Here is a 27,894-nt window from a genome sequence, read left to right as displayed (position 1 = left end):
ACTCTCAGCCCTTTGAGGCTTTCTTTGTAATAACTTTTGAATGCCATTTTTATTTGGCCCATCTTATCACAATTATGTTTTGCACTTATTCTGTTACTACTTTTACTTCCTGCAATATAGGCTTATATTTTTTCAAATACTTGCCATTTATTCTTAGGATTCTCTTATCCTTCTCTATTTCTTCTATTTCATACGCGCCGTTTGAAAATGTTCTCAAGACCTGGAAAGGTCCCTCCCATTTAGGAGACCACTTTCCCATTAATTTATCCTTTCGATCCATAGGAAGGATTACTTTCCACACAAGATCACCTATTAAGAAGGTCTTGAATCTTACTTTCTTGTTGTAAAATCTTTCGACTCTCTCCTTTTGTCTTCTTATTAGGTCTAGCGCGCGCAGCCTTTCTTCGTCTAAATCCACTAGTTCGTCCATCATCATACTCCAATATGTATCTGATGGGATTTCATGATGCCTTTGCACTCTGACTGACTGCAGATATATTTCGACTGGCAAAACTGCATCGTGTCCGTAAGTCAACTTGAATGGAGTCGAATTCGTTGCCTCTTTGGGGGACGTTCGACAAGCCCACAAGGCTTGATCCAAAGTCTTATGCCAATTTCTAGGCTTTTTCCCCACATGCTTCTTAATCAAGTTTATCACTACCTTGTTGGCTGCTTCAACTTGCCCATTTGCTTGAGCGTAGTAAGGTGTCGAAGTAAGGAGCTTAAAACCTGTTTCTTGTGCAAACTTCTGCATGTTTTTACCGGTGAACACAGATCCTTGATCTGTTGTTATTGTCTCAGGTATCCCAAATCTGTAGATTATGTATTTTTGGATAAAGTCTATGACTGCTTCTTGATCCACATTCGCCAATGGTATGGCTTCGGTCCATTTTGTGAAATAGTCTATCCCAACCAAAATGTACCTTTGCCCTTTTGAGGAAGCTGGTCGAATCTCCCCGATCAGGTCCAACGCCCATCCTCTGAATGGCCAAGGTTTTATAATTGAGTGCAACTCACTTGCAGGGACATGAGGTATGCCTGCATGTACTTGACATTCCTGACAACCTTTTGCGAATTCGACACAATCTTTCAGCATTGTTGGCCAATTACATTCCTTGTCGAAATAAAAGCCATTTCATTTTGTGACCTGCTTGGTGCGCGCCACACGCTCCACTGTGTACATTCGACAAGGCTATGTAGGCTTCGTCCTCACTCAGGCATTTCAACAAAACTCCTTCTGCAGTCTTTTTGAACAATTCATTTCCCAAAAGTACGTAACTCAAAGCTCTGTATTTTACCTTTCTTTCCGCTTTCTGATTTGGGTCTTGTAGATAATCCTTGACAGGCTTTCTCCAGTCTGTTATTCCTGAATCATCTATGTTGAATATCTCGAAGTTTTCTTCGTCACCGTATCCTAATCTTATTGACTCTAGATCTGATGGGGACAACTTGGTGGACACGACTCTTCCTCTGACTTCAATGGCTTCTTCTAACTTTTCCTTCGACACTTTGTATCCGGACGCTAGTTGAGCAAGATCATTCACTTCTTGATTCTTCAACCTGGGAATGTGCCTGAAGACGACGTTGTCGAATGCTTTGAGAAGTCTATTGGCTATTACAAAGTACATGATTAAATTTTCTTTCACGCACTTATACTCTTTCGTCAACTGCTTTATTACCAGTTCAGAATCACCCATTATTTCGACTCTCGTTGCCCCCAATTTCAACAAGATTTCAAGTCCAGCGATCAAAGCTTCGTATTCTGCTTCATTATTTGAACACAGACTTTCAACTTTGTACTTGAATGTTGTTGGAATTTTTTCAGGAGAAATAATCAACATCCCAACGCCCGTTCCGTTTTTATGACTGGAACCGTCGAAGTACAGTTTCCAAGGTTCCAGTTCGACGTATTCCACGTCTTCGTTTATAGAGTGGTCCGCTATGAAATCAGCGACCACTTGTCCTTTCACTGCTTTTAAAGGCAGATATTTCAAGGAGTATTTTGTTAAAGCTAAAGCCCACTTTCCAATTCGACTATGTAAAATAGATTTAGATAACATATACTTTATTACGTCGAAATGGGAAGAAATATATACATCGACAGGTTTTATATAATGCTTTAGTTTGATACAAGAGAAATATACACACAGGCATAACTTTTCTATAATGCTATATCTAGTTTCGGCATCGTTCAGGACTCTACTGAGATAATAAATGGCCCTTTCGACGCCATTCTCATCTTCTTGACACAACATACTTCCTAATGTTTTGTCTGATGCCGAAATGTACAATCTCATATTTCTTTTTCTGCAAGGAGACATCAGGATTGGGGGATTAGCCAGGTACTCCTTGATTTTGTCGAAAGCCGCTTGCTGTTCTTGCCCCCATGTGAAGTCTTCTTTCTTTAGTCGAAGTAGAGGAGAGAAAGCTTGTGTCTTCCCACTGAGGTTGGAGATGAATCTTCTGAGAAAGTTGATTTTCCCTAGCAGAGACTGCAACCCCTTTTTGGTTGATGGTGCTTTCGCTTCCATTATGGCCTTGGCTTTATTTTCGTTTATTTCGATCCCCTTCTTATGGACCACAAAGCCTAAGAAATCACCCGCCTGCACACCAAAAGCACATTTAAGTGGGTTCATTTTCAAACCAAACTTCCTCATCCTTTCAAAGGATTGTCGAAGATGATCTATATGATTTTTTCCTGAAACAGACTTAATCACAATGTCGTCAATATACACTTGCATGAAAGTTTCGATGAAATCATGAAAGATGGAATTCATGGCACGTTGGTAAGTCGCTCCAGCGTTCTTTAAACCAAAAGGCATTACTACCCATTCGTACGTTCCTATGGCTCCAGGACAACGGAAAGCCGTTTTAGGAATGTCTTCTTCAGCGATAAAAATTTGGTTATAGCCAGAGTATCCGTCTAACATACTTAAGTACTCATGGCCGGCTGCAGAATCTATGAGCATTTCTGCCACTGGCATAGGATATTCATCCTTTGGGGTAGCCGAGTTTAAGTCTCGAAAATCAATACATACCCTAAGTTTGCCATTTTTCTTAATTACTGGAACAATATTTGCAATCCATTCGACATACCTGGTTGTGCGGATGAACTTGCATCTTAGAAGTCTTTCGACCTCTTCTTTTATTTTCGACAGGATTTCTGGTGCGAAGCGTCTCGGAGTCTGCTTTACTGGCTTCTTCCCTTCCATTATTGGCAACTGCATTTCGACCAGACTTCTGTCAAGACCAGGCATTTCGTCATAATCCCATGCGAAGCAATCTTTGAATTCTTTCAGCAACTGGACTATTTCGACCTTGAACTGGGGGTCCATTTTTGCGCTTATGTACGTTGGTCTATGTTCTGCCCCCGCTCCTATGTTTATCTCTTCTAAAGGATCCTGCGCCACCATCTTCTCGTTAGTTGACACTGGATCTTTTTCGAACCCCAGAGGTTCGTCGTCGTAAATGGCGTCAAGCTTTTGGTGTTGCCATCCGCCCATTTGGTTGGTGACATGATCTTCCGCAACGTCTTCTTGAGGACATTGTTTGTTGGAGTTCTCTTGGTTGGCTTCGACAGCCATATTTTTTACCTCAGCCTCAAGGGCCTCTTTTAGTTTGTTTTCGGCCATGTAAGCCGTAATCTTTTCGATCGCTGATTGTTCACTCGTCATCGTCAAATTCACCATCCCATCCCGTCGGCGCTATATGAGTGGTTCCCCATATGTAAGTTTCGCCAATCACTTCTTTATCCCACTGGAAACCATGCGTTGGATGTAGGTACATGGAGCAATAGGCATTGTCTGTCGTCTTCAAGTCGAATTCTGCCGGGCTGCAGGGAGGTATATGAGCCAGGTTTTTGTCGAAGCTTTGGCTGTTGACAGTGTTTACCTCGGTCATGAAGTAGCTTTGGTCAGCCTCGATGTTTTCGACGATTCCATCTGGCCTCCATATGGCTATCCGCTGGTGCATTGAAGAGGGTACAACTCCTACGCCGTGAATCCATTCCCTACCAAGCAGCAGGTTGTAGTTGGCTTTCGAAGCGATGACTATGAACATTGTAGGTCTTGTTATGGTTCCTACAGTTAAGTTCACTTGGATGACTCCCATAGTTGTCCCTATCTTTCCTTCGTAATTCGACAACACCATGTTGTGAGGCTTCGCGTCCGAATCGTCTTTTCCAATCTTCTTCAGCATGTAGTGGGGCATCAAATTCACTGCCGCTCCCCCGTCCACCAGTATCTTATTCACGCCGACATTTTCCACCTTTCCTTTTATAAACAGAGGTTTCAAATGCGCTTTCATGGAGTCGTCTGGTCTTTCGAAAAAAGCGTTCTGCTCTTCGACGCATCTGTTGTTCATCACATAGTAGCAGACGGGCTTGTGTGCCATTGTTTCTTCCTCCATTTCGTCTCCTTCATCCTCAATTTCCATGACTCTATCATAGTCTCTAGGGAGAACAGAGACCACGTTGCAAATCACGTTGAAGGATGCCTCTGAGTCAGAGTTAAAACTGTCGGTTACTTCATCATCTTCCTGCATCTTCTCTTTCGACGCCACCGATTCGACAACTCCGCTAGGATTGATCTGGAGGGGAGTCTCTTTCCTGCTCCTTGTCTGACGATTGTTGCTAGATTCTGCTTCGTTTGGACCATTCATGTTCTTTTTCGCCGTCTCTATTTCTGCCCTCTTCTGCCTTTGGAACCTCCTCCATTGGGACCTGGACATGGGATTTTTGCCTTTGTAATTCTCTAACGGGTATGGTCTTGGCTTGTGTTTTTCCATTTCCTTCTTGCCCTCCATCGATGCGCCTCTCTGAACCTCGAACTTTCCCCATTTCTTCTGCCCCTGGGCGTCCCTAATGGGTTGAACCCATTTGTCGTCCGTCGCTTTGTCAGATGGTTTATAGGTGTTCTGGCGTCTCTCTCCGTGCCTCCACTGGTGGTGATCACTTCTCCTTGGGTCATATCTCACTGTTCCCCAATTCTCTTTCCTTTTGGTCTTATCCACCGCTTCCAGGTTGGTTGCTGCCTTCCTGTCGAAGACTGCGCTGCAGCGTGGGCACAACATCACTTCGGTTTTCATCCTTTGGCACCTCTTGATGAATTCCATTAAGTTTTCCTCCTCTCTAGGGTACGCCAGCCTTTGGTACTCTTTCTGACGACGCTCTTCGCCCTTTTCGACCTGGTCCTTCTGAGATATTTCTACCATATTTACCCCAACATTTTGTTCGTCGGCGATGCTTAATTCGTTCATCTTCCTGATGAGCCTCTCTTCTTCGCCTTCGACGCCTTTTGGTGTCTGGTCGAACTCTTTCTCTGGGCAACAGCACCAAGATATGGTCCTGGGACCATGTTTGCAACAGCATTTGTTCCAATTCCTTCTGGGGTCTTCCATTGTCCTACGCAGAATCCCACTGATCATGGACTTCGAAGGACCGTTAGCGGCTTCCGCTTTGATTTTTGTGACCTCTTCACTGAAAGGCCCCATGGTGTTGACGCAGTTGGCGATATCACCTTTCTTTGCTTTGTTAGAATCAAGGCCTTCAGCAGCCTTGTTTTCAATCGCTGGGTCTTCAGTAACCCTCCCCTTCGTATTAGGGGCATGCTCAATTGCGTCGACTGTCTCCTCATTGTTTTCTGAAGAGGCATCTCCCCAACCGCTTGGTTGGATTGTGTTGATGTCGATCTGAGAGCTTGCCGGCGCGTTGTACTTCACAAGAAAATCATATTTCCCACTTGGCTGTCCCAAGCGGTCCCAATTCTCCTCTTGTCGAAACTCCACATTCTCGACAGCATTGTCACCGTCCTTCTTGTCGAAACCTTCAGTAGTTTCTATTCTTTTCTGGCTTGCGAGATCATCAGTAATCTCGACCATGTTGACATTTGCGTCGAAGCTTCCAGGGGCTTCCACCATTTCCAAATTGCCATCAGGAGCAACTTCGGCCTCCACCATGTTTACGACGGATGGTTCAGCGTAGTGGGCTTCGACTGCTTGCATAGGATTCGAGTCGATCTTCATCTATTGTTTTGGTTTGTCACCAAACTTCAGCCTTCCGTCCCGGATAGCATTTTGAACGAGATCCCTGAAAAGGAAACAACGAGACGTCTTATGGCCCAGAAAATTATGGTATTTACAAAAACCTCTCTTTTTCTGTTGTTCCATAGGCGGTTCTTTAGCGCCTGGTGGTTTTATTAATTGACCATCTTTAACCAACAGATCGAAGATTTCGTCACATTTGGTAATGTCGAACGTATAAGTCCTTTTGGGGAACTTATCGTTGGTTTCGACTGGGTTTCCGTTCGACGGAGTTAGTACTTTGCACGAATAAGGTGGCCCTTGTTTTAGTTCTGCTAGGTCGATTTCTTGTTCGTCGAAGCTACTTGGTTCGTGTTCGTCGAACTCATCATCTTGGCGAACCCCTACGTAGGCTACCCTCTCTTTTTTATTCTTATTTGCACTGAATTTTTCGTCCCTTAACCTTTCGACCTGTCTCACTCTATCCGCTAATTGTGCCATATCCCTCAGATACTGGGTATCTAGTTTCTTCCTTATAGAATAGTCTAGTCCCCCTGCGTCCATTTCGACCAACTCACGTTCTGGCACTGGGGTGAAACATCTAGCCTTTAGCAATCTGAACCTATTTAAATAATCATCTATTGGTTCGGAGTGTTTTCTCTTGACACTGGCTAATTCTTTCAGACTTATTTTTGTTTGTCCCATGTAGAATTGTTCATGGAACAGCCTTTCTAATTGGGTCCACGTGTATACTGAGTTTGCAGGCAAAGATGTAAACCAAGTAAACGCGTTTTTTGTTAAGGAACTAGGGAAATATTTTATTTTCAAATTTTCGTTACGGGCTATCTCCCCTGCCTCGATCAGGTAACGTGCCACATGTTCTATAGTGGACTCACTAGTGTCCCCTGAGAACTTTGTGAACTTAGGGACTTTCCACCTTGGTGGCAATTCTTCTTGCAGAATATATTCTGATAGTGGGGATGCGTAACTAGGCCTTTGTAAACCCATGTTCATCCCATTTTGTGCCATTATCGTTTCGACCATGGCTGCCAAATTATTTTCGACAGGCGGATTATTATACCGCATCCGTTGTTGCAATACAACATCCGCGTCCTGGCCTCTCTGGATTACTATCCTTCTAGGCTCTTGTGGAATGGGGATTTCGACACGAGGCTATTCGACTACATCCTCTCGGTTTCTGACGTTCGTTTGAGGATTGTCTAACGGTATCTGGTTTATCGTAGGTTCTTCTTGGACCGCTACCGTTGGGTTATGAACCACTTGTTCTCTGTGTCGAGTTTGAGGGACTCCAAAGAAATCAGCAATGCGCGTCATTTGCGCTGCCAACGCTTGGTTTGTTTGAGTGGTGTTCTGTATCAGTGGATTAAACACCGCTCCCATTTGTTGCGTCAACATTTGGACCATATCATGATTACTCTCGTCCATCTGCTGTCTAATCACTTGCGCCGAATTATTTGTTATCGGCGGCACGTAAAGTGGTTGTTGATTCAGTCTACTCACATTTCCACCATATCCTGACCCTTGTAAGGGTGAAGACACGTTGGCCATCGAGTCTGAATATATTAACGGGGAGTTATGTAAATTTGCCATCACCGAAGTTGGCATTCCGAAGGGTTGTTCCCTACCAGGCGGAGGCATGGTGAAATTCGTTACAAAAGGCCTAGAAGTGTTTCCCACAGGGGGGGGTGTCCCAATGGGCATTTGTTGTGCCCTGAAGGACGAACTAGGCGCGTTTTGTGACATCGAAACCGCTGGTATCGACCCCGCTGACGAAGGTACAGCCTCTGACACAGGGACCGATCCTATATTGCCTTCTGTCGAAGGGACAGGGTTAGATACTGGGATGGATTCGTTAGGATTATTTGGCTGGTTCGCCATTTTCCTTACCCTTGTTCTTTTAGGTATTTCTACTTCGGATACGGCTAATTTACCGCTTCTCAGTCTCATACAAATGAAGGACAGATTTTGACTAGCGATTATCTAACTTTCTAAAATTTTTGCACAGTCCCACTGGGCGTGCCAATTTGTTCGCTGTGAATTTTGGCGAACAACCTCTGGTTTACCAAAACTTGTAGAATTGGGTTACTTGCAGGATCAACCACACAAATCCTAGGACATGTGCAAAATCTAGATAGTCTTGAAGATGTCTAAAATCACTTTCATATCTTTCATTTCTGTTCTCTAAGTGTTTTACGTCGAAATATGTTGATTACAATGTTAAGTGGATGTAAATTTAACAAGATAAAGTAAATGGCGGAAAATAACTGACGAAATGTAAAGTGTCGAAAAGGATAAAGTGCAGAAAGATAAATGACTGGAAAACATAAAAGAGATTTGTAAAGAACTTTGAACTTTATAAAATAAACTTTGAAGGAATTGGTGTTTGTTTACACATACATTTTCCAAATATGACTCTTTTCTCTCACACGGGTACTTTGAGTGTTTTCAGGAATTTTGTATAAGTAATTCTTCACACCCTTTTTTTAGATAATAACTACCCTATATATACACAAATAACATAACTGTTATTAACGACTAAATCCTAAAACTATGACACATGGCTCTCCTCCTTTCGCCAGATGCTTCCACGCGTCTTCTGCCAAACGTCACAACCTTTTAAATTCAAATTTACTTTTAAGTCGAAATGACGTCTTCCTTCAGGATTTTTGTCGAATTATCAACATACTGCAATGTTCTCCCTATCTGTCAAAAGTGCTTTTCCTAGGTGCAAACATCTTTGTCGAAATGACGAAACTTCCATTTTGTCGAAGTGTCGAACCATACTTATTAATCAAATCGTTTCAACCCATGTCATCATTTGTCGAAAAAATCATTTCTTACACCAAATCTCATGGCGTCGAAAACGCACGTATACACATACCACCAACCTTGAACTTTTCCTTTGATTGCCATAATTTCGCTCACTGTAGCAATTATGTCATCATCTGATCGAATTGCATTGATCTCATTTTTTGCTTTATTTTGTCTGCAATCTCGAGCATAGTGTCCAGGTTTACCGCATACGAAACATCCGTTCTTTGGACCTTTATGACCGCCAGAGTTCTTGAACTTGTTATGTTCTTTCTTTGGTCCAAGATGACTCTTCATGCCATCATGTCTCTTCTTTCCCTTGTTGGTCACAACGTTTGTTTTGAAATGAGTAGGGGGTTCTGATTTCTCCCTCTCCTTCGATTCCTCCTCGATTCGAAGATGTTTCTGAATTTTCTCCAAGGAGAAGTCCTCGGAACTGTGCAACAATTTCTTTCGGTAGCCTTTCCATGAAGGTGGTAATTTTGCAATAATTGCACCGACTTGGAAGGTCTCAAGGATGTTTATTTTTACTGCCTTTATTTTATTGACCAGAACTTGCAATTCATGCACTTGGGGAAGAATGGGCTTAGAATCTAAGAATTTAAAATTGAAATATTTAGATATTAAGAACTTCTTCGTACCTTCCTCTTCAGCCTTGAACTTGAATTCTAGTGCCTTCCATATTTCTGTTGCTGATGGATTGTCTGTGTAGAGGTCGTAGAGACGATCAGATAAAGTATTCAGAATGTGTCCACGACAAAGCAGTTCGTCCTCCTTGCGTTTCTTGCGCTCCTTCTTGAGTTCTTCCGAATCATTTTCTGTTGGTTCAGGTATTGGTTGTAGGTCGGGATCAAGAACATAGTGAACCTTCAGGGCAGTCAATAGGAATGTCATCTTGTCTTGCCATCTTGTGTAATTTGTTCCATCAAATCGATCTAACTTGACAAGATCCTGGTTCATCACTTTGATGCTTGAAACAACAGCGTCTGAAGCCATTATGTTACTAATACTTTTAAGATTGTTAGAAAATTCGGTAAAATTAAATGGATCCAGGACTGAATCGTGATTGAGAATCACTTTCCTTAAAAGTATTTCAAGCACTCTTTTATTATGTCTTAGAGTTGGAAAATGCAAGAACACTCAGGATAATATCAGCCTTAATTTCGAGTCTGCACAAGACAAGTGAAGAACCCGAAATGCAAGGAAGGTTTTTCTGGAATTTGGAAGAGAAATACGTTTTTAGTTCTTGTGTTGTTTTTCTGAATAGAATCATATATTTATAGGAGATATGGATGTTGTTTCAAAAGTTTGCAACCTTTGATGAAACAACACCATTTCACCATAAAACACAATGTTTCATATATGACACTATTTCATGAAAAGATATGAAAATTGAATTCAAAATTCAAACAAAACAATAACTAAAAGCAAATCATTAAATGCTATTTAACTCTTTTGTCATTTTGGAATTAATATTACAAAACAATTTCCAACATTTTTAATCAATACAAATAGATTGATCAATCTTGTATGCATTGAAATTGTTAGTTTGTTCTAGAATTTTTTTATTTATTACCTATTTTTTTATATTCACATTTTGGGAAAATTAGTTGTGTTGTCTTTTCTACCGTTTTGAGTTAAAAACATCACATTAAATTGGGTTTTAAAAGAGGACCTTTAATAGCACGTTTTCTTAAAGTGTATTAATGATATGGGAAATGATAGCGCTTTCTGAAAAGTGTTATTTAATATACCATATATTTTAAAAGGCCTAAATTAGGCTGTGATAGCGTTTTATAAGAAGTGCTATTAAAAATTGTTTTTTTAATGACGCTTAAAAGGCGCTATTATAGCTAGATAATATATAATAGCAGTAACTTTAATAGTATTTTTAAGCACTATTAAATATTAAAATAAGTTCTATTAAATATTAAAATAAGTGCTATTAAAAGTATTTTTTTTGACAGTGAGACTCTATGATGAAGGATGATATCAAGATTGGTTTTACTATCAAATATGTGTTTCTATTCTTCCACAAGCTCTAAATTGTTACTCCAGAGAAAATAGACCAATTTAGGTTGGCACCCTTAATATTATTAATATTAAAAGTGGTGAGATTCCAATGAAGTTAACCATACATGTCTAGATTGAAAATTTTGCTTCAATTATCGTTAGTAATATATGATCCAAATAATTGTGAACGTCTTTACAATCACAAAGAACATGCATAATAGACTCATCATAATTATTGTATGCATGTTGCATTAAACTTCAAATATTTGTATGCTTCATTTTCTTATTAATAAGTAACTTCCCACGACTCAACTTCAAATTAAAGGTTTGGATTCTATGTGAACAATATTTCAATTTCAAGCAAAAGAGAAAAACAAATCAAAGTTATTTGAATTGGTTGAACGATATCTCAACTTATTCCGTTGAACTTTGCTTGACTAATAATCGAAAACTCACTTTTGACATGAGAGATGTTAGAAGTGACACAATCTCCAAAAATCCAAAAATCCATTCAAAACACACATTTTGGCCATCATCCACGATTCAAGATAAATTTGCCTTAATATGAGAACAGACTTTAACAATGCCTCTCTCCAAATAGGTGTTAAATATCTCACTCAACGTCATCATATTATATGTTATTATATTTAAAACATGTTATATAACTATTTTTTAGTTCAAAAATCTAAGAGATATCAAAGAAGCAACATAAATTTCCATCCAAAGAAAATATTGATAGAAGCAACACAAACACTCAACTACATACTTTCAACACCAAGCTTATTAAGTTTATATAAATGCAACACAATTCAAACTCTCATAACTACCATAGATTTAGCACTTATAAATTCTTCCTTCCTTCTACATTTAAAAAAATGCAAAACATAACACTCAATGACTCTTAATTATAATAACATATAATTATGCTTGTTAATCTTAATTAACTCGGCGACAATTCTTTCTAACTTCACCATTAAATCCAGTAAGAGGACGAAGATTTCCCAACTTGATCATCGACAATGCAAATTGTTCAAAGAAGAGACTCTCATCTTGTGCATATGTCCTCACCAGTTCATGAGTTTCTCTAACATTTCCGGTGACAAGCACTTCATCTGAATTAAGTAATCCTTTTCCTCTAAGTAAGAGTTTGTAATATGTGTTATCAAACATTCTTGGAGAACCAAAATCCAAAGGAGAAATATTGTTGTCACCACCTGATTTTGGACACATTGTTTTCAAACCAAAGTAAAATGTTTTTTCTAGATTCTCATCTGGTTGGTTGTTTCCATTTTGGTTGTATAGTCTTTGCTTGAATGTTGCACATTTTGCTACACCAATTGTATGTGCACCTACATTAAGAAAAAATGTTTAAAATGTAACACTAATAGAAAATGCCATTAAAAGTCTCCGTTTTAAAGATTATAAAAGTTCGACCTGAAAGAGCAACAAGGTCTACGTCATCGAGACCTTGACGCTTGAAAAATGTTAAGAGACCTTCAATAGTGGCATTTGGTGGAGGGATGTTTTTGTTTGAACCCCTTAGGCTCGCTGTTTTTGAGTCTCTCCTTCCTAAGGGTAGCTCCCAATTAGGTCCTCCACTCTATTTCAAAATAATAGTGAAGGTTCAAAATTCAAATTAAAAAAGATTGTTAAAATCAAGTTTTAACTCATTTACGTTTTTAGGTAATATATTTCGACTCAAATTGCTTATAAACTCGAGTTATCATCTTAGATTATCAACCTATTTAAGCATGTACTATGTACTATGTGACATGTAAAGTATGTACAAGGTGGTCATTTCAATTTGAATCATGTGTGTTTTTTTCTTACAAGAACAGTGGATCCTCTAGCAGCAAGTGCAACAATGTCTGCACAAGAGACTGTATGAGGACATGTTTGTTCCAATTTAGCTTTGATCTCATCAATCACTTGAAAACCTCGGAGGGAATTTTTATTAGGCCCGCCATTTTTTTCACTAGCAACCGTCACACTATCGTCCAACAAAACCGACGCATCGCAACCCTGTCATTAAATATTAGTTTGTGTTACATAAAAAAAAACTTTGATGTTGCGACTCAGATTGCGGCCAAAGACCTATTTTTAAAACAAGTATTGGTATTATGTCTGTAATTAGGTTACCTGGACGAAGCAATCGTGGAAGTGAAGTCGAAGAAGAGAAGCGGCGAGTCTTATATCTTTAGCAATGGCCTTCTCCAAGACTGACATGACAATGTCATTAGCTTGAGGACATGAAAACTGATAGAATTGAGGAGAAAGACCAAAGGACATTCCACCATGATGATGATGATGATGAGCACCCCAGCCAAAGTTGAAGCCTACAGGATGAGCATTGGAGAATGTAAATGAGAGGGAAAATGTCACAAAAACAATGAGTTTGATGAAAGACATGATTGTTATTTTTGTGTCCTATTGGATTGAACTGTTTGATATCTATATATATAGAGAGAGAGAGAGAGAGTGAGTGGTAAAGAAAAGGATCAAACCACTCACATGTGATGCAATGTGTTCTAGTTTTGATAGTGGTTTTGGTTTACCTGCTCCATGACTGGATCAAAACAGTGCAGAATTCATTTGCAATGGTGAGAAACCGCGTTGGATAGTTGTGTTTGAAGATTAACATTTTTGTTGTTTTTGTGTGTTTGCTTTTTGAGATACAAGAAAGGAAGATGAGTAGCATTCTATATACAGGATTTGGGACTTGGTCGTAGAACCAACAAATCTTTGTGGGGTTCAACTCTATCAAGAAATTCATATACGAATGAATAAACTTGTTACTCAACGAGTATACAACATAATAAATAATCATATATTATATGTCGGTATTTTAAATTTAACAAGTTTGTTCTAGGTTTATTTTTCTAGCTCTATGACTAGATAATAGTGATTCATGACTCTTAATACACCTCCTCTTATTTATAGTTGAATATTTATATATAAGTATCCTAATAGAAGTTGATTCAACTTACATTAGATAAAACTCTTAATCACCATGTGTTAAAACTTGAGTTTAACTTGATTGAATCATTCAAAATGGATAGAATTTTACAATACGCTATCAAAACTCATAACTTTTTAAGCTGGTAAGGCTGGATACTAAGATTTAAAAAAAAAAATTATAACATTTTTTAAATGTTTATTAACGTGAATTATTGATATTTTTTCAATAATCTTTCCTAAATAGATATTATTTGGTATTCTTTGTTCTGTTTTCAATCGCCAATTTGCTAGTCTTATCCTCCGTGTTCTATGGTTGAAATCGAATTTCAACATATTTCATGTTTTGAGGTATTTTTTGTTGCCACTAATTTTAATTGAACTATTTGTCAACGCTTATTGTCTTTTTTATGGAAGAAATTATAAATTATGATACATTTTCAATAATTAATGATAAGAATTTGTACTCTCGGGCTTTTATTGTTTATATTTATATTTTTAAGAATGTTTGGATTCTTGAGTATGGTATTGTTAATCACATGACATATAGCATGAGCAATAATTTGATACTAGGCTTATGTATTTAATTGGGCAACAACACTTTTTTTTTTCTCTTCCATGAAATCAAATTTCCATCCAAAAAATACAATAATTTGAAATAGATCGCGTATTACTTACATCTCATGCCTAATCAACATTTGAATACCCAACAATATTAGTGTGACTTATATCACTAAAAACAAGTCATTTTCTAAGTGCTCTTTTGATGTACTTTAGAATTCAAACAATTTCATTTCAATGACTGTCACAAGGAGAGCTAAGAAATTGACTACAATGCTAATTAGAAAATATATATTTGGTCTGGTTAGGGCGAGATAAATCAATTTTCCAACTAGTCTTCGGTACATGCCTGGATCACAACAAGACTTCCCCTTATCATAAGTCAATTTTTTTCAACTAGTCTTCGGTACATGCCTGGATCACAATAGGGCTTTCCATTATCAGAAATGAGCTTTATATTAGGATCCATATAGTGTTGAGTTATTTACAATCTATAAGATGTGCCTTCTCCAAAATATCAAAAACATACTTTTTTTTTTAGAGATAATAATACTTGACTTTGATTGAACCACCTCAAGCCCAAGAAAGTAATGTAGAGCACCCAAAATCTTAGTTTGAAAGTTTTGAAATAGATTTTATTTAAATATTTTGATGCCTTCATAATCATCACATGTAATCACGATGTCATCATTATAAACTACAAGATACATATATTTAGTTGATGATGAGCATTTAAGAAAGAAAAACTGGTTTAATTTACAACAGATCATCCTAAATTGCTGTAAAACTTTACTGAATCAGCCAAACCATGCCAGAGATGATGGCTTTAGGGCAATAACGACTTTTGTAATTTGCACACCAAACATGTTCATTAGGTCTCACTTTGATATCAAACACCCACTGTCATACCCCAAAATTTGCCCGTTAATTTTGCAAGACATTTTCGAGGCACTCCAACTCATTACTCAAGGCATTGATCTTAAAGGAACAAAGACCCAGTACACAGGTGGTCAAATCCAGAAAATGGCTTAAAATGGCTTGCTCGCTAGGCGAGCAAAATCATTCGCCTAGCGAACTCTTCGCTGCACCACTCGCCTAGCGAAGCTTGCGAATACCAGAATTTTTGGGCTTCATTCTGAGCCCATTAGGTCACAAAAACTATTATAAATACCAAGGACCTCATTCAGAAAAGGGGAGAACGAAAAGAGGAGATAGAAAGAAGGCACAACAAACCCTGGAGGCTAACCCAGAGAATTCAAAGCAACCCTCAAGGAAACCCTGAAGGAAACTCATCTGCACCAAGGTTACCTCCGCCCAACTCAATCCGGCGCCAACCCTAAGAGTGACTTGCCAATTCAAGGTTGCAATTCAATTGCAAGCAGGTTTGCATTACCATTACTGCTTTATGTTCTTAATTTGCATGTGGCATTATGATTGAATTTATAAAAATATCTTAAGTCTTGCATGTGAATTTAAGTATGTATGAATGTCTTGAACGTTTAACCATGTAATTTCTATGATGGATGCCATAGGGTTTGGAGCTTTCTGGAATTGTACTGTTATTAAAACCAGAACCCGCAGCCGCTCGCTAGCACATCGCTAAGCGAGCATGTAGCGAGCATTCGTTAAGCCGTCGTTAGGCGAGGCAGGAGCGAACGTGACAGTCGCTGATTTTTTCGTTCTGATTTTTGCTTATCTGACATGTTTTATTGTAATCATACATTATTCACCTAACATTATTTCTGTTGTGATGCCTTTTGTTGGGTGCAACTCTTGACCGCACCTTGATTTGGTATTCTGACCTGTTTGCTGAATTTTGTAAGGGTTCACATATTCCCGAGAAGGTAGCTTGCTAGGTATTCCACTTTATTTGTGGGATACCCTTGTGGAGATTCACCCTAATTACCTAATTGATTATAACGTGGACCTAATTACCTAATTGATTACAACTAACTAATTGATTATAAAATATTGCCTTTGAATATGTGATCTTGGACCTCTCTTTGTTGCCTCACGATATTACGGTATTATGGTCATGTCCCGCGAATGTGGGGATACACTTAGCAAAGACCCTTCGATTAAATCATCATGTCCCTATAAAATAAATCATTGTCCCTCGGATGTTGCCTGCGAATATATGATTTTGTCCCTCGATGACCCGTCGTTATAGCCTACGGTTAAATGATGATCGTCCCTTCGAATGCTAAGGTATCCTTACAAATGTTGCCTTCAATGACCAAATGATGACCCTACGATGTCCCTTTACATCCAAAGGGATAAGACTACTTACTTCTCAATAGTAAGGACAGTTTTACCCTCATAAGGATAGGAAATGCCCATAAAGACCTTGGGTGGGTATAACTCTTAAATGCTGAATCACAACTCAAAATACTTTTCACACCTCCCACTTTGCAAAACATCTACTAGAAAATCACCACTTGGTATACATTCATACTAGAATCATTACCAAGTTATATTTTTCTAAACAGCTTTCAAAATAAAACGAGATAAATACTTTGTATACATTCGTACAAGATTCATTACAAAGTTAAACTATCTTTTCAAAACATTTTTTAAGCAATTCACAAACACTTTTTTCAGACAAACATAAGTGATCAAGCAATTAAGAGCCCATGGATAACCATGGATACAAAGGGTGCTAACACCTTCCCTTTGTATAATGTACCTCCCGAACCCAAAATCTAATTAAGGTCTTTCCTGTTCTTTTCCACCTTTCCTTATTGGATAAAAGAAAAGTCGGTGGCGACTCTTGCTATCCGCGACATTTGCTTTCCAAAGCAAAAGCACCCAAAGTCAGTTCACCGTATGACAGAACTGGCGACTCCACTGGGGACTATTAAAGAGAGGTTACCTTAAAAATAAGATCACTTATTTAAATTGTCTAATTTACTTTTAAGGGATTGCTTGGTTATTTTATACTTGAGTGAAAGATTCTACACCCGGATCTAGTGTACCTTAGGTAAGTAGCAAAAGATCATCGCGACTATCTGGCGTATACTGGAATGGTCAAAATGATGGCTACGGTTAATGTGACACTTTGGATGTCCTGATGTTCCTCATGTTTACTTGAGGAAAAATTTGGCTTCCGCGTGGTGTCATCAAAGCATTAACCAGACCTTTAGAACCCTAATTGACTCATCCTGACCATTAGAAAGTAGTGAGATAACTGACTTCGGTTCCAACTGGGGTTGGTTGAGACTCGATACTACACTCTTTGAGATTGGACTTTAGGGAAGCTTCGGTCAACCACTTGGTGTTGCACTGAAGTGGGCTTAAAGGAAGGTCAATGATTTGAGATCCTTCTAGAACCCGGTTACTATTCTAGGACAGGTTGAACCAACCAAACTTCGGTGGGGAGGGTACTTACCTATGGAACTCATGCAAGCCTTAAAACCTAGGAATGATTGTTGTGTGACTTATTTGTGCTTATTGTTTACTTAACATCACAACATCACAACATCATAACATCATAACATCATAACATCATGGCATTGTACTAACCATTTCAAGGACTTAGGGATTTAACTTTGCTCTGTAACAGGGCTATGGCTTCCAGAAAGACCATTCAGATCAATTTTGTAGCAATCTCTCCTCAACTAAAGAATTTAGCGTCAGAACTTCCTGATCAGGCTCAGTTCATCAAGAAACATGGTTATCTCCTCAATTTAGTTACCACCGGTTTCAAGGAAGATATGATGAGAGTTTTATTCCAGTTCTTCGACCCTAAACATCATTGCTTCACCTTCCCGGATTATCAGTTGGTGCCCACGTTAGAAGAATTCTCCAGGCTGCTTGGGATACCTATCCTTGATCAAACACCTTTCAGTGGTTTAGAAAAGATTCCGAAGTCTGAAGAAGTTGTCGCGGCTTTACACATGACAAAGTCCGATATTGAAACTAATTGGGTAACAAGAAGTGGAATTAAGGGTTTACTTGCCAAATTTCTGATAAATAAGGCCCGAGAATTCTAAAAAGTTACGGATGTCCATGCTTTCGAAGATATCCTATCATTACTAATCTATGGTTTGGTGTTATTCCCTAATCCAGACCAATTCATAGACGTGAATGCTATTAAGATATTTCTCGCTCATAACCCTGTACCTACCTTGCTTGGAGACATTTTGCATTCCCTTCACACCCGTACTATGAAGAGACAAGTGACTCTCATGTGCTGCATACCTTTATTGTCTAGGTGGTTTATTTCGCACCTTCCTCAATCAGACTTGAAGAATGAGCAAAATCTGAAATGGTCTCAAAGGATAATGTCGCTCTCCCATTCAGACATCCGTTGGTGTCCTCATATCAAAGAAAATGTTATCATCATTGACCGTTGTGGAGAATTCTCTAACGTACCACTCCTGGGGATAAGAGGAGGTATTACTTATAACCCAGCTTTAGCCCTACGCCAGTTTGGTTATGCTCGAAGAGATGGTCCACATGAAATAATTATTCAAGGCACTGTGTTTGACTATGACAACGACTCTCAAGGTCTCCGTCAAAGGTTTGTACGAGCTTGGGGCATGGTGAAAAGAAGTACTTTAGGGAAGAAAAACTTTATCCCTATGGAGCCTTATCTCAGATGGGTACGCGCAAGAGCTCGTGAACTTGTCATGCCATATCTGGCAGTCGGACCGCTGATTGTTGAACCAGGAGTTGAAGGAGGTACTCCTCGGATCATTCCTTATCCAGATATGCCTACCAATGTTGAAGAACTGAAGAGATCCTGGATCCAGTTGAGAGAGGAAAGGGATACTTTTGAGACCCAGTTCATTGCAGAAAGGAAGAAAGTATTAGAGCTCACCAGCCAGCTTAATGAGGAACGAAGACTCAATGCATATCTTCGCCCAAAAAGAAGCCGTCCCTGGGAGACTTGAGCTTTCATTGTATTTTTATTATTTCCTTTTTGTAATGAACATTGATTAAAGAAATTGTTAATAAAAGTTTCCCTCTTTTTGGTGGTTTACGCAAAGTTAAATTCCAGAAGTCCTTGAAAATATTTCATACATTGCATAACATAACATAACATTGCATAACAGGTATCCTAAAAGATCAATATTCTCACGGTCTTCCTTCTAAACAGAAAAATGGCTCTCGAACAAACTGTCAAAGATCTCCAGGCTCAGAATGCTCAATTCCAGGAGATGATCTTGAGCTTATCCAAGGGGCAGGAGGAACTGAAGGCTCTCTTGCTCGAGAAGAAGAAAGACAAGAAAGCTGTGAGTTACATCAACCCGGGAAGAAGGCTTAAAGGACAGGCCGCAGGAGTCAAGATTAGAATTCCGAAGGATCAAGAAGAGGAGACAGAGAATGATTCAGAAGAGGAGAATGTTGATCTCTTTAACCATGAGGACGACGATGAAGATTATGAGAATGAACAGTACTCTCCAAGAGATGGCAAGTACAAGTTGCTGGAAGAACGTATGCTAGCTATGGAGGGTCAGAAGGCGCCCGGTCTGGATTTCGAAAGCTTGGGTCTGGTCTCCGACGTGGTCATTCCTCGCAAATTCAAGATCCCCATTTTCACTAAGTACGATGGTGCGTCTTGTCCTCAAATGCATCTGAGAGCTTATGTGAGAAAGATTCAGCCGTATACCACTGACAAGAAGCTATGGATCCATTTCTTCCAAGAGAGTCTGGCTGGCACCCAGTTGGAATGGTACTATCAGCTCGAGAGCTCTAACATCCGCACCTGGACTGATTTAGCAACAACTTTCCACAAGCACTACCAGTGTAATTCTGAATTGGCACCTACTCGGCTACAGTTGCAGAATATGACTATGGGATCCAAAGAAAGCTTCAAAGAATATGCTCAAAAATGGAGAGATTTGGCTGGCAGAGTCAAACCCCCTATGACTGATCGAGAATTAGTGGACATGTTCATGAGTACACTGACTGGCCCATTCTACAGCCATCTACTGGGAAGTTCTTCATCGGGTTTCACTGAACTTATATTGACAGGTGAACGTGTTGAAAGCGACATTCGAAGTGGAAAGATACATGCGGCTACCTCTGCAAGCACCAAAAGGTCCTATCAGGGGAGGAACGAATCAAATGCAGTGTACGGTCAAAGGGGTCGTAACAAGAAAAATCGTGACCATACCATTGGGGCAGTTACGATTGCAGCACCGCCATCCCAGAACTTCCAGCACAGACATGACAGGCCAAGAAGGCAGTTTACCAAGATCAATATGACTTTAGCACAGGCACTGCAGGGTATGCTAAAAGCAAATTTGATTACCCTCAGGGATCCTCCTACGAATCCCAACACTAATTCTCCTCGTTATAATCCCAAGGCCAGGTGTGCATATCACTCCGATAGCCCCGGGCATGATACAAACGATTGTTGGTTGTTGAAGAATAAGATTCAGGATATGATCGAGGCTGGAGAAATTGAATTTGATCCTCCAGAGACTCCTAATGTCATCACTGCACCTATGCCTAACCATGACAAGACTGTTAATGCTGTGAATGACAATTCTCACATTTCTAATGTAGCTGACTTAGCATCTCCTCTCCTGACCATCAAGGAGAATTTATTGCAAACTGGTTTATTTCCAGGTTGTGCTGAAAGTTGCGATCTCTGTATACTCCGACCCAATGATTGCTTGAAGTTGAGAAATGGTATTCAACGACTGATGGACGATCGTACAATTCTCTTCGAAAAGATTCCTAAGGTGGAAAACCCTATTGAAGAAATATCCGTGATTGCTAGGTCCAAAGTTCCAGTGAAGATTACCGCTACTAGGGCGCCTGTGAAGATTACTGCTGAGCCCAAGGTGGCTCCCCTAATCATTACTGCACCTGGCCCAATACCGTATTCCTCAAGCAAAGCTATTCCGTGGAATTATGGAGGTGATGTTTACATCCATGGCGTAAAGCAAGTTGATAATTCTGCTAATCTTGATGGCATTATTGGGACTAGTAAAATTACTCGAAGTGGAAGGATCTTCTCTCCAGAAATCTCACCTCCCGCCCCTGAAACTCGAGGAAAGGAACCAGTCAACCCTTCTCAGTCAGAGACACCGGTCGAAGTTACTACCGAAGATGTTGCCAAACAAGAAATGGAAGAAGTGCTGAAAATCATCCGCAAGAGTGATTTTGATGTGGTAGAACAGTTGGGGCATACCCCGTCCAAGATCTCGATGTTATCCTTGTTGTTATCTTCCGAATCTCATGCCAATGCATTGATAAAATTCTTGAAGACCGCTCATGTACCTCAGGAGACATCTGTCGATCAGTTCGAAAATTATGTTGCTCACTTGGCTGTTGACAATGGTCTAGGCTTTTCCGATGCTGACCTGACACCAGCAGGAAAGAATCACAATAAAACTCTGCATATCTCCATCGAGTGTAAGGGGATCACTTTGTCTCATGTGTTGATCGATAATGGCTCTTCTTTGAACGTGCTACCGAAAGCTGTGCTCGATAAACTTGACTGTAAAAGCATTGAACTGAAACCTAGTGACGTTGTGGTGCGTGCTTACGATGGTGCGAAGAGCGTTGTCCACGGTGAAGTGGTCCTCCCTATCAAGATAGGACCTCAAATCTTTAACACTATCTTCCACGTAATGAACATTCGTCCTGCCTATTCTTGCTTGCTGGGACGCCCTTGGATTCATGGGGCAAGTGCTGTAGCTTCGTCTCTCCATCAAAAGCTGAGGTATCCAATAGAGGGTAAGATCGTCACTGTGTGTGGGGAAGAAGAGTATATTGTCAGTAGTGTACATACCTTCAAATACGTCGAGATGGATGGTGAATTCTTTGAGACTCCTTCTCAGTCATTCGAAGTAGTTCCTCAGACTAATCCTGTCCTTAAGCCAACTTCCTGTGTGCCCAAGGTTATTCGTGCTCCTCCTGCTATGATTTCTCTGAAGGACGCTCAAGCCGTGGTGGAAAATGGTGGTCTTACTGGTTGGGGTCAACTGGTCGATGTCCCGCACAAGTCTGATAGATTCGGCCTGGGATTTAGCTCTGAAAAAGTGGTCAAAGATCAAATTAATGCTGTAGAAGATGCTGATAGCGATTGCGACCTGGATAGCTGGATCTTCCCAACAATTGGTGACGGACTCAATAATTGGAAGGCTGAAGACACTATCCCGATTTCCTTTAGTCAGGAGTAATTGTTATTGTCTATTTTAGTGTTGCAATTTTTTAATTTTTACAATTGAACTTCTTAAAGCATTGTGTCTATGCCCGGGGCACAATAGCTAATTTGTTAAGGGTTTTGTCATTCTCATAAGCATATTCACATTCAATAAATCAATGGACTTTTTGCATTCAAATATTGCGCTCTTACACACACTCACGTAACAAATTGCAGATTCATACCCACTCTGGATCCTGTTGATAATAGTTCTACTACTGTTCATTATGACTTTGAAAATCCGATCTACCAAGCCGAGGATGGAAGTGAGGAAGATTGTGAAGTACCTGGAGAACTTGCCAGACTGTTACTGCAAGAAGAAAGGACTATACAGCCGCACGAGGAGTCAGTCGAAACTGTAAATCTGGGTACCGAAGTGTCGCATCCGCGAAAAAACAACCGGCGGGCTGAAATAAAAACACAACACAGAGCCGCCACTGCGCGTTATTTTTCCCAAGATAGGGAAAGGAAACGCTCAGAGAAACCTGGAAAGGAAATGGTCTCGCGACCAAAGAGAAAGGGTAAGGGAGTCGGTTACGCAAGGGGAAGGTATTAGCACCCCTCACGTCCGTCGTACTCGATGGGATCCACGTTCTAAGAAAAGAAAAGGTTGCTAAAACATCACACACACACACACAGGGAACGCAGGTGGGGTTAAGAGAAGGGAGCTCGATAGGACATCGCATCCTATGCCTACATATCTCGTCTGGAACGAGAATCAGAGCCACTGTAGTTCGGCTTACACACGCCAAACAAGACAAAACACACAAACAGATGGCAAACATGGAGCCCAACTGCCAATCATTGGACTTACGTCAGCATCCGAACCAAAACACACTCAAAAGGGCAAACGTGGAGCCCGACAGCCAATCACTGGACTTACGTCAGCATCCGAACCAAAACACACAATCAGGTGACAAGTAAACACACACAAAAGAAAAAAAGTGCCCGGAGAGGTCTCGCACGACCTCCTGCCTACATACCTCGTCTGGAACGAGGATCAGGGCGATGTAGTTCCCCCTCAAGGGAAAGAAAAAACTAGCCAGAAACCAAGGGAAGACACACTACCAGGGAGCTGGACTCGAGCCTAGTGTTGTCATGCATCGTTACCCTACGTTCAGGTTTCTACCTACTTGCACAATTGCAAACTAATCCTATCCAAGAAAGAAGCAAGCATACAAGCATACAAACAGAACAACCCAAGCATTTCAAACAAATATTCACATAGCACACATTATAACCAATCAAGTGAGGCTCACACAATGGGTTTGACTGCCGAAGCAAGTCATCTGTACATGGGTATTGCTCGCTCTTAACCTTGCCATTACGAGGCTAAGGTGAAGCAGATGAAAAGGTGAAGTGAGGATGAGACCTCACAGCTCTTATCCCTGACCAGGGAGAGCTTTTAGACAAAGGAGCGTGGGTCCAGAATGGAGGGACCCTTCTACGCTCAAAGACTCTGACTCGATTGTGCAACAGCACGAGATCTTGGGTTTGTGTCCCAATGCATCAACACACAGCCGTGTGAGCAGAAGGGCGACTCACAGAATAGTGGGGGATAGATTGCATATCCCTTTGATCCACCAATTGCCTCATAGAGGTCTTTACCTGCTTAGCACAAAAGTAAACAATCACAATCATCGCCTCTTAAGGAGGACTTCAGACAGTTGCCTGGCCAGGTAACAGGCCAGGTCTTCCAGACTACATGAAGAATAGAAGTCCTACCTCAAGTGGTTTAAAAACCAAGCAGCAGCAAGCAAGTTCTTAAAGAACTGTAAGCGACTAAATGTACCTGAAATCAATCAAGTATCATCAGTACTCAGACAAACAACAATAAACAGCAAATGTTAATCAGTCAGACTATACAGATTAAGCAACACAGGTTAATGCACACAAGTGCAAGCTATAAGCTCAAGCTCAAGCTTCACAACCTACAAAACAAAGTCAAATTAGTTCAAAACATCCAACAATCTCAATTTAATTGACTTGAAGCATTCTCCTTAAGCACCATGCATTTCATCCTGAAAAGTCAATCCAAATGTGAGAAACTAGACCACTAGGCCAAGCCTAGGGTCCAAAAGGGAGAAAAAATTCTAAACAGCAAACAATTCTCAACCAAAACCAAATTAATGCAAATAGAAAACAAATGCAATTGATCCCATACTCATATCATTCACCACATTCATTTCATGATCAAAACATCACAAACTAGGTCAAATGCAACATCCAATGTCCAAACAGAATAACTTCAATCAAAAGCATACCAAAACAATTCCAAAAATCCTCAAATAATTCACACCTAAACAGGACCTATTCAAGGTATAGCATGTCAATTTTCAGATCAATTGGACAAAAGGAACTAGGCCAATGAAAATCAAGAAATCCAGACACAATTATGTAAGCCAATTCATAGCATCAACACATGCATTCACTTCAAAAATTCATAAATCAGTGAAAACAATTAAGAAATGAATGGGACCAAAACAGGGATGTCCTACAATGTGTCTACAACCAGCATACCAAATTTCATGTTCATCTAAAACCATATGAGGATTTCACAAAGATAACACAAACATGTGTCACATGAGCTTGCACAATTGACATACAAAGATGAAAAATATCAATCAAATTGAAAATGCCACATAAAAATCCAGAAAAATTCACATAGCATCTCAACATATCCATAATCATTCATGCAAAATTTCACTCCATTCCAACATCTCTAGGTCATGCAAAAATATTCATGAAGATGACCTAGTTAGGTGTGACACAAATTGTCACACCTAAGTTCAAAAAATCATATCTCACTCCACAGGTATCCAAAATTCACAAACTTTACATGTAAATCACCAGCAACATGTCTAGAATCACCACAAAAAATTTCAAGAATTTCTTTTAAGGTATGAGTATTTCACAATGAAAATGGCAAAACATGCACAAAAATGACATAAGTCAAACATCCCTAAGCAAAATCAATTTTCCACCATGCACAATTTCTAAAATCATGTCCATAAAATTCTAGAGGAAAAATGGGAACTATAAAAAAAATCCTCATATTTTTCTGACTTTCCATTAATTTTTTATGATTTTTCTAAGATTTATATGATTTGTTAAATATTTATTGAATGTTTTAATTTAATTAAGTGGAAACAGTGGCATTATTGTAATTAACATGTCAGGGCGCGGTAAACACCGAATTTAAAAAACCAAGCGCAGAAACGGATCAAATGAGGTTTTATGTCCAGAATTTCATCATCTTCATCGCTCATTTCCAGATTTCACATGAACACTCAAACGTCAAAACTCAATGAAAATTTACAAATGAATATGCGTTGGAAAGGTCTGAGCGAGAGGAATCCAAATATGTATATGAATCATCCTAATTGTTCCTAAATCTCACGAATCGAACACTTTAGGTTTTCACATCATAACTAAAATTCAAGATAACTCGAGCTATGTTTCATCATTTCAACAACCAATTACATCATGATAATCTATGTCAAACAGTCTACAAAACGCCTATAACAATTAAAGCAATGGTGAATTTCGAATTCCAACCTTGATTTGAAGGCAGTGTTGCAATTTGATGTGTTTGCTCGTGAAAGTCCAAAACAGTTGAAGAAAGAAGCTAGGGAAGATGAATGGAAGTGTTTGCCTATCTCGAATTTGCCTCTAATGGAAGGAATCTCCAAAAGCCATTGATGAATCTCATATGAACAGTTGCGTTTGGTGATGATTTGGATGAAGAATTGCCAAAACAGTAGAAGCATAAGATGATTAGGGATGGCAGCAACAAGAAATTCTCGAATTGATGGAGAATTGGAAGAGATTTTTGGAATTTGCTCTTGTGTGTTCTTGAGAGAATTTGGTGAATTTGGAGGGAAAAGAGATTGAGATTTTGGGAAATGTGAATTCTGTTAGAAGTTTGTTAGGATTAGGAATATATACTTCACATTAATCAAGCCTTAATCACTTAATTAACCAAATGAAATGAGATTAGCAAATGTGTCATTTTCAAAGTAAGGGCAAAAATGCCATTTCACCACAGGCCAATGACAGCTGTATTGACAACTCACACACTCTCAAAATGACATGTGTGAGCTGTTGCAACTTGTCCCATCTTCATTGGTTGAATATTTTGCAATTTCACTATGTCATGGCACTTTTATGCATTTTCAAGTTCATTTCAAAAGTGAATCCTTCAACCATGAGGCCTTGACATGTTATGATGATTCAAACCATTTCTAAATAGCATTTGGTGAGGTGTTGCAAAAATCCCCATTCAAAAATTCCCATTATTTCCCAAGTTGGACCATTTTGCCCTTGGATCTTTAACTGTACACTTGAAAATTGACTTTTTGCATTGACCATTTTTGATGAATTCCAATTATGCACCATGAAAGTACATGTCAAATGGAGTTTGCACATAAAAAGATCATTCAATTTGGACACTCCATGTGGAAGTTATGCCCCTCTGATTATGGGTCATTTTTGAAATTGAATGGACCATAACTTGCCAACCATACATGGGATTTTCAAGTTCTTGGACTTTTTGGAAAGGTGAGACCAAGATCTACAACTTTCATGTTGAACAAATTTCCATTTGAAGCTTCCTTGGACATGTAATTTTGAGGTCAAAAACTTTCCATTTTTGGAAACTTCCATTACAAGTCACTTTCTATTTTTGGCAGTTTTTGTTCTGACCTGATTTTCTCCATTCCTGAGCTTTGAAATGTCAAATAACACTTGTTCCAACATGAATGAAGTATATCTAGCTCAATTCCACCTCTAAATCCATAAAATCATGTACAGTTGACCACAGCTGACTTTTTAACTGATAGATGAATTTGGCCATGCATTGATCAATATGAGCCCCAATCCTCTGATGAAATGGCCCAAGGGTGAACCCCTAGCCTCAATAAGCTCCATATAATCACATGATGATCCCCATATACATCATAGACCCCATCTCCTGATCATGCCCTGATTGGCCCAATGCAACTGATTAGGGTTGACCAGTGGTCAAAACCCTAATCTCAAGGAATGTGCTTCAACACTTGATGAAACCAAATCATGATGATGATGATGAATCATTTCAAACAAGATGAAGACCAATATCCTTTGAGAATCATGAAACCCTAATTTGAACCTGCACATCCTCAGATGATCAATAACCAGTCCAATGAAACCCTAGCTTGCACATGACCTCCTATCTTCTGATCAAGACTTGTGAGGATGACTTTGCACAATGTAACCACATGATATGCAATATGCAATGACTAATGACCTAAAAATGATATGCAATATGTTAAGCTAGTCCCAAGAGAGGAGGGCAAATTTTGAGGTGTTAC

The 27,894-nt window shown here is 39.6% G+C and overlaps 2 protein-coding genes across 2 annotated transcripts; both read right to left on the bottom strand.

The window, feature by feature from the left end:
- Nucleotides 1-8,716: 8,716 nt before the first annotated feature.
- On the bottom strand, nucleotides 8,717-9,846 carry LOC127093611 (uncharacterized). Its single transcript, XM_051032554.1, has 3 exons — nucleotides 9,492-9,846; nucleotides 8,928-9,443; nucleotides 8,717-8,760 (listed from the first exon to the last, which is right to left on the bottom strand). The coding sequence occupies exons 1-3, from the start codon at nucleotides 9,844-9,846 to the stop codon at nucleotides 8,717-8,719; spliced, it is 915 nt and encodes a 304-aa protein (XP_050888511.1).
- A 1,736-nt stretch (nucleotides 9,847-11,582) lies between these two features.
- LOC127092343 (peroxidase 9) lies at nucleotides 11,583-13,308 on the bottom strand. The gene is made up of 4 exons (XM_051031197.1): nucleotides 13,003-13,308; nucleotides 12,694-12,885; nucleotides 12,298-12,463; nucleotides 11,583-12,212 (listed from the first exon to the last, which is right to left on the bottom strand). The coding sequence occupies exons 1-4, from the start codon at nucleotides 13,270-13,272 to the stop codon at nucleotides 11,800-11,802; spliced, it is 1,041 nt and encodes a 346-aa protein (XP_050887154.1). The 5' UTR covers nucleotides 13,273-13,308; the 3' UTR covers nucleotides 11,583-11,799.
- Nucleotides 13,309-27,894: the final 14,586 nt, after the last annotated feature.

This window comes from Lathyrus oleraceus, chromosome 6 (assembly GCF_024323335.1).
Source record: "Lathyrus oleraceus cultivar Zhongwan6 chromosome 6, CAAS_Psat_ZW6_1.0, whole genome shotgun sequence".
Lineage (NCBI taxonomy): Eukaryota > Viridiplantae > Streptophyta > Magnoliopsida > Fabales > Fabaceae > Lathyrus > Lathyrus oleraceus.
Note: the sequence above shows the minus strand (reverse complement) of the source record. Positions and strands in the feature narration are given on the sequence as shown.

Excerpts from the sequence above, each read along its gene's own strand:
- LOC127092343 (XM_051031197.1), bottom strand. The coding sequence starts at position 13,272 with ATGTCTTTCATCAAACTCATTGTTTTTGTGACATTTTCCCTCTCATTT. Across the intron at positions 12,464-12,693 it reads CTAGAGGATCCACTGTTCTT|AGTGGAGGACCTAATTGGGA; the intron begins GTAAGAAAAAAA and ends ATTTTGAAATAG. Across the intron at positions 12,213-12,297 it reads AGACCTTGTTGCTCTTTCAG|GTGCACATACAATTGGTGTA; the intron begins GTCGAACTTTTA and ends TTCTTAATGTAG.
- LOC127093611 (XM_051032554.1), bottom strand. The coding sequence starts at position 9,846 with ATGGCTTCAGACGCTGTTGTTTCAAGCATCAAAGTGATGAACCAGGAT. Across the intron at positions 9,444-9,491 it reads GTTCAAGGCTGAAGAGGAAG|ATTCTAAGCCCATTCTTCCC; the intron begins GTACGAAGAAGT and ends TTAAATTCTTAG. Across the intron at positions 8,761-8,927 it reads AATCAAAGGAAAAGTTCAAG|GAAAAGCACTTTTGACAGAT; the intron begins GTTGGTGGTATG and ends GTTTGCACCTAG.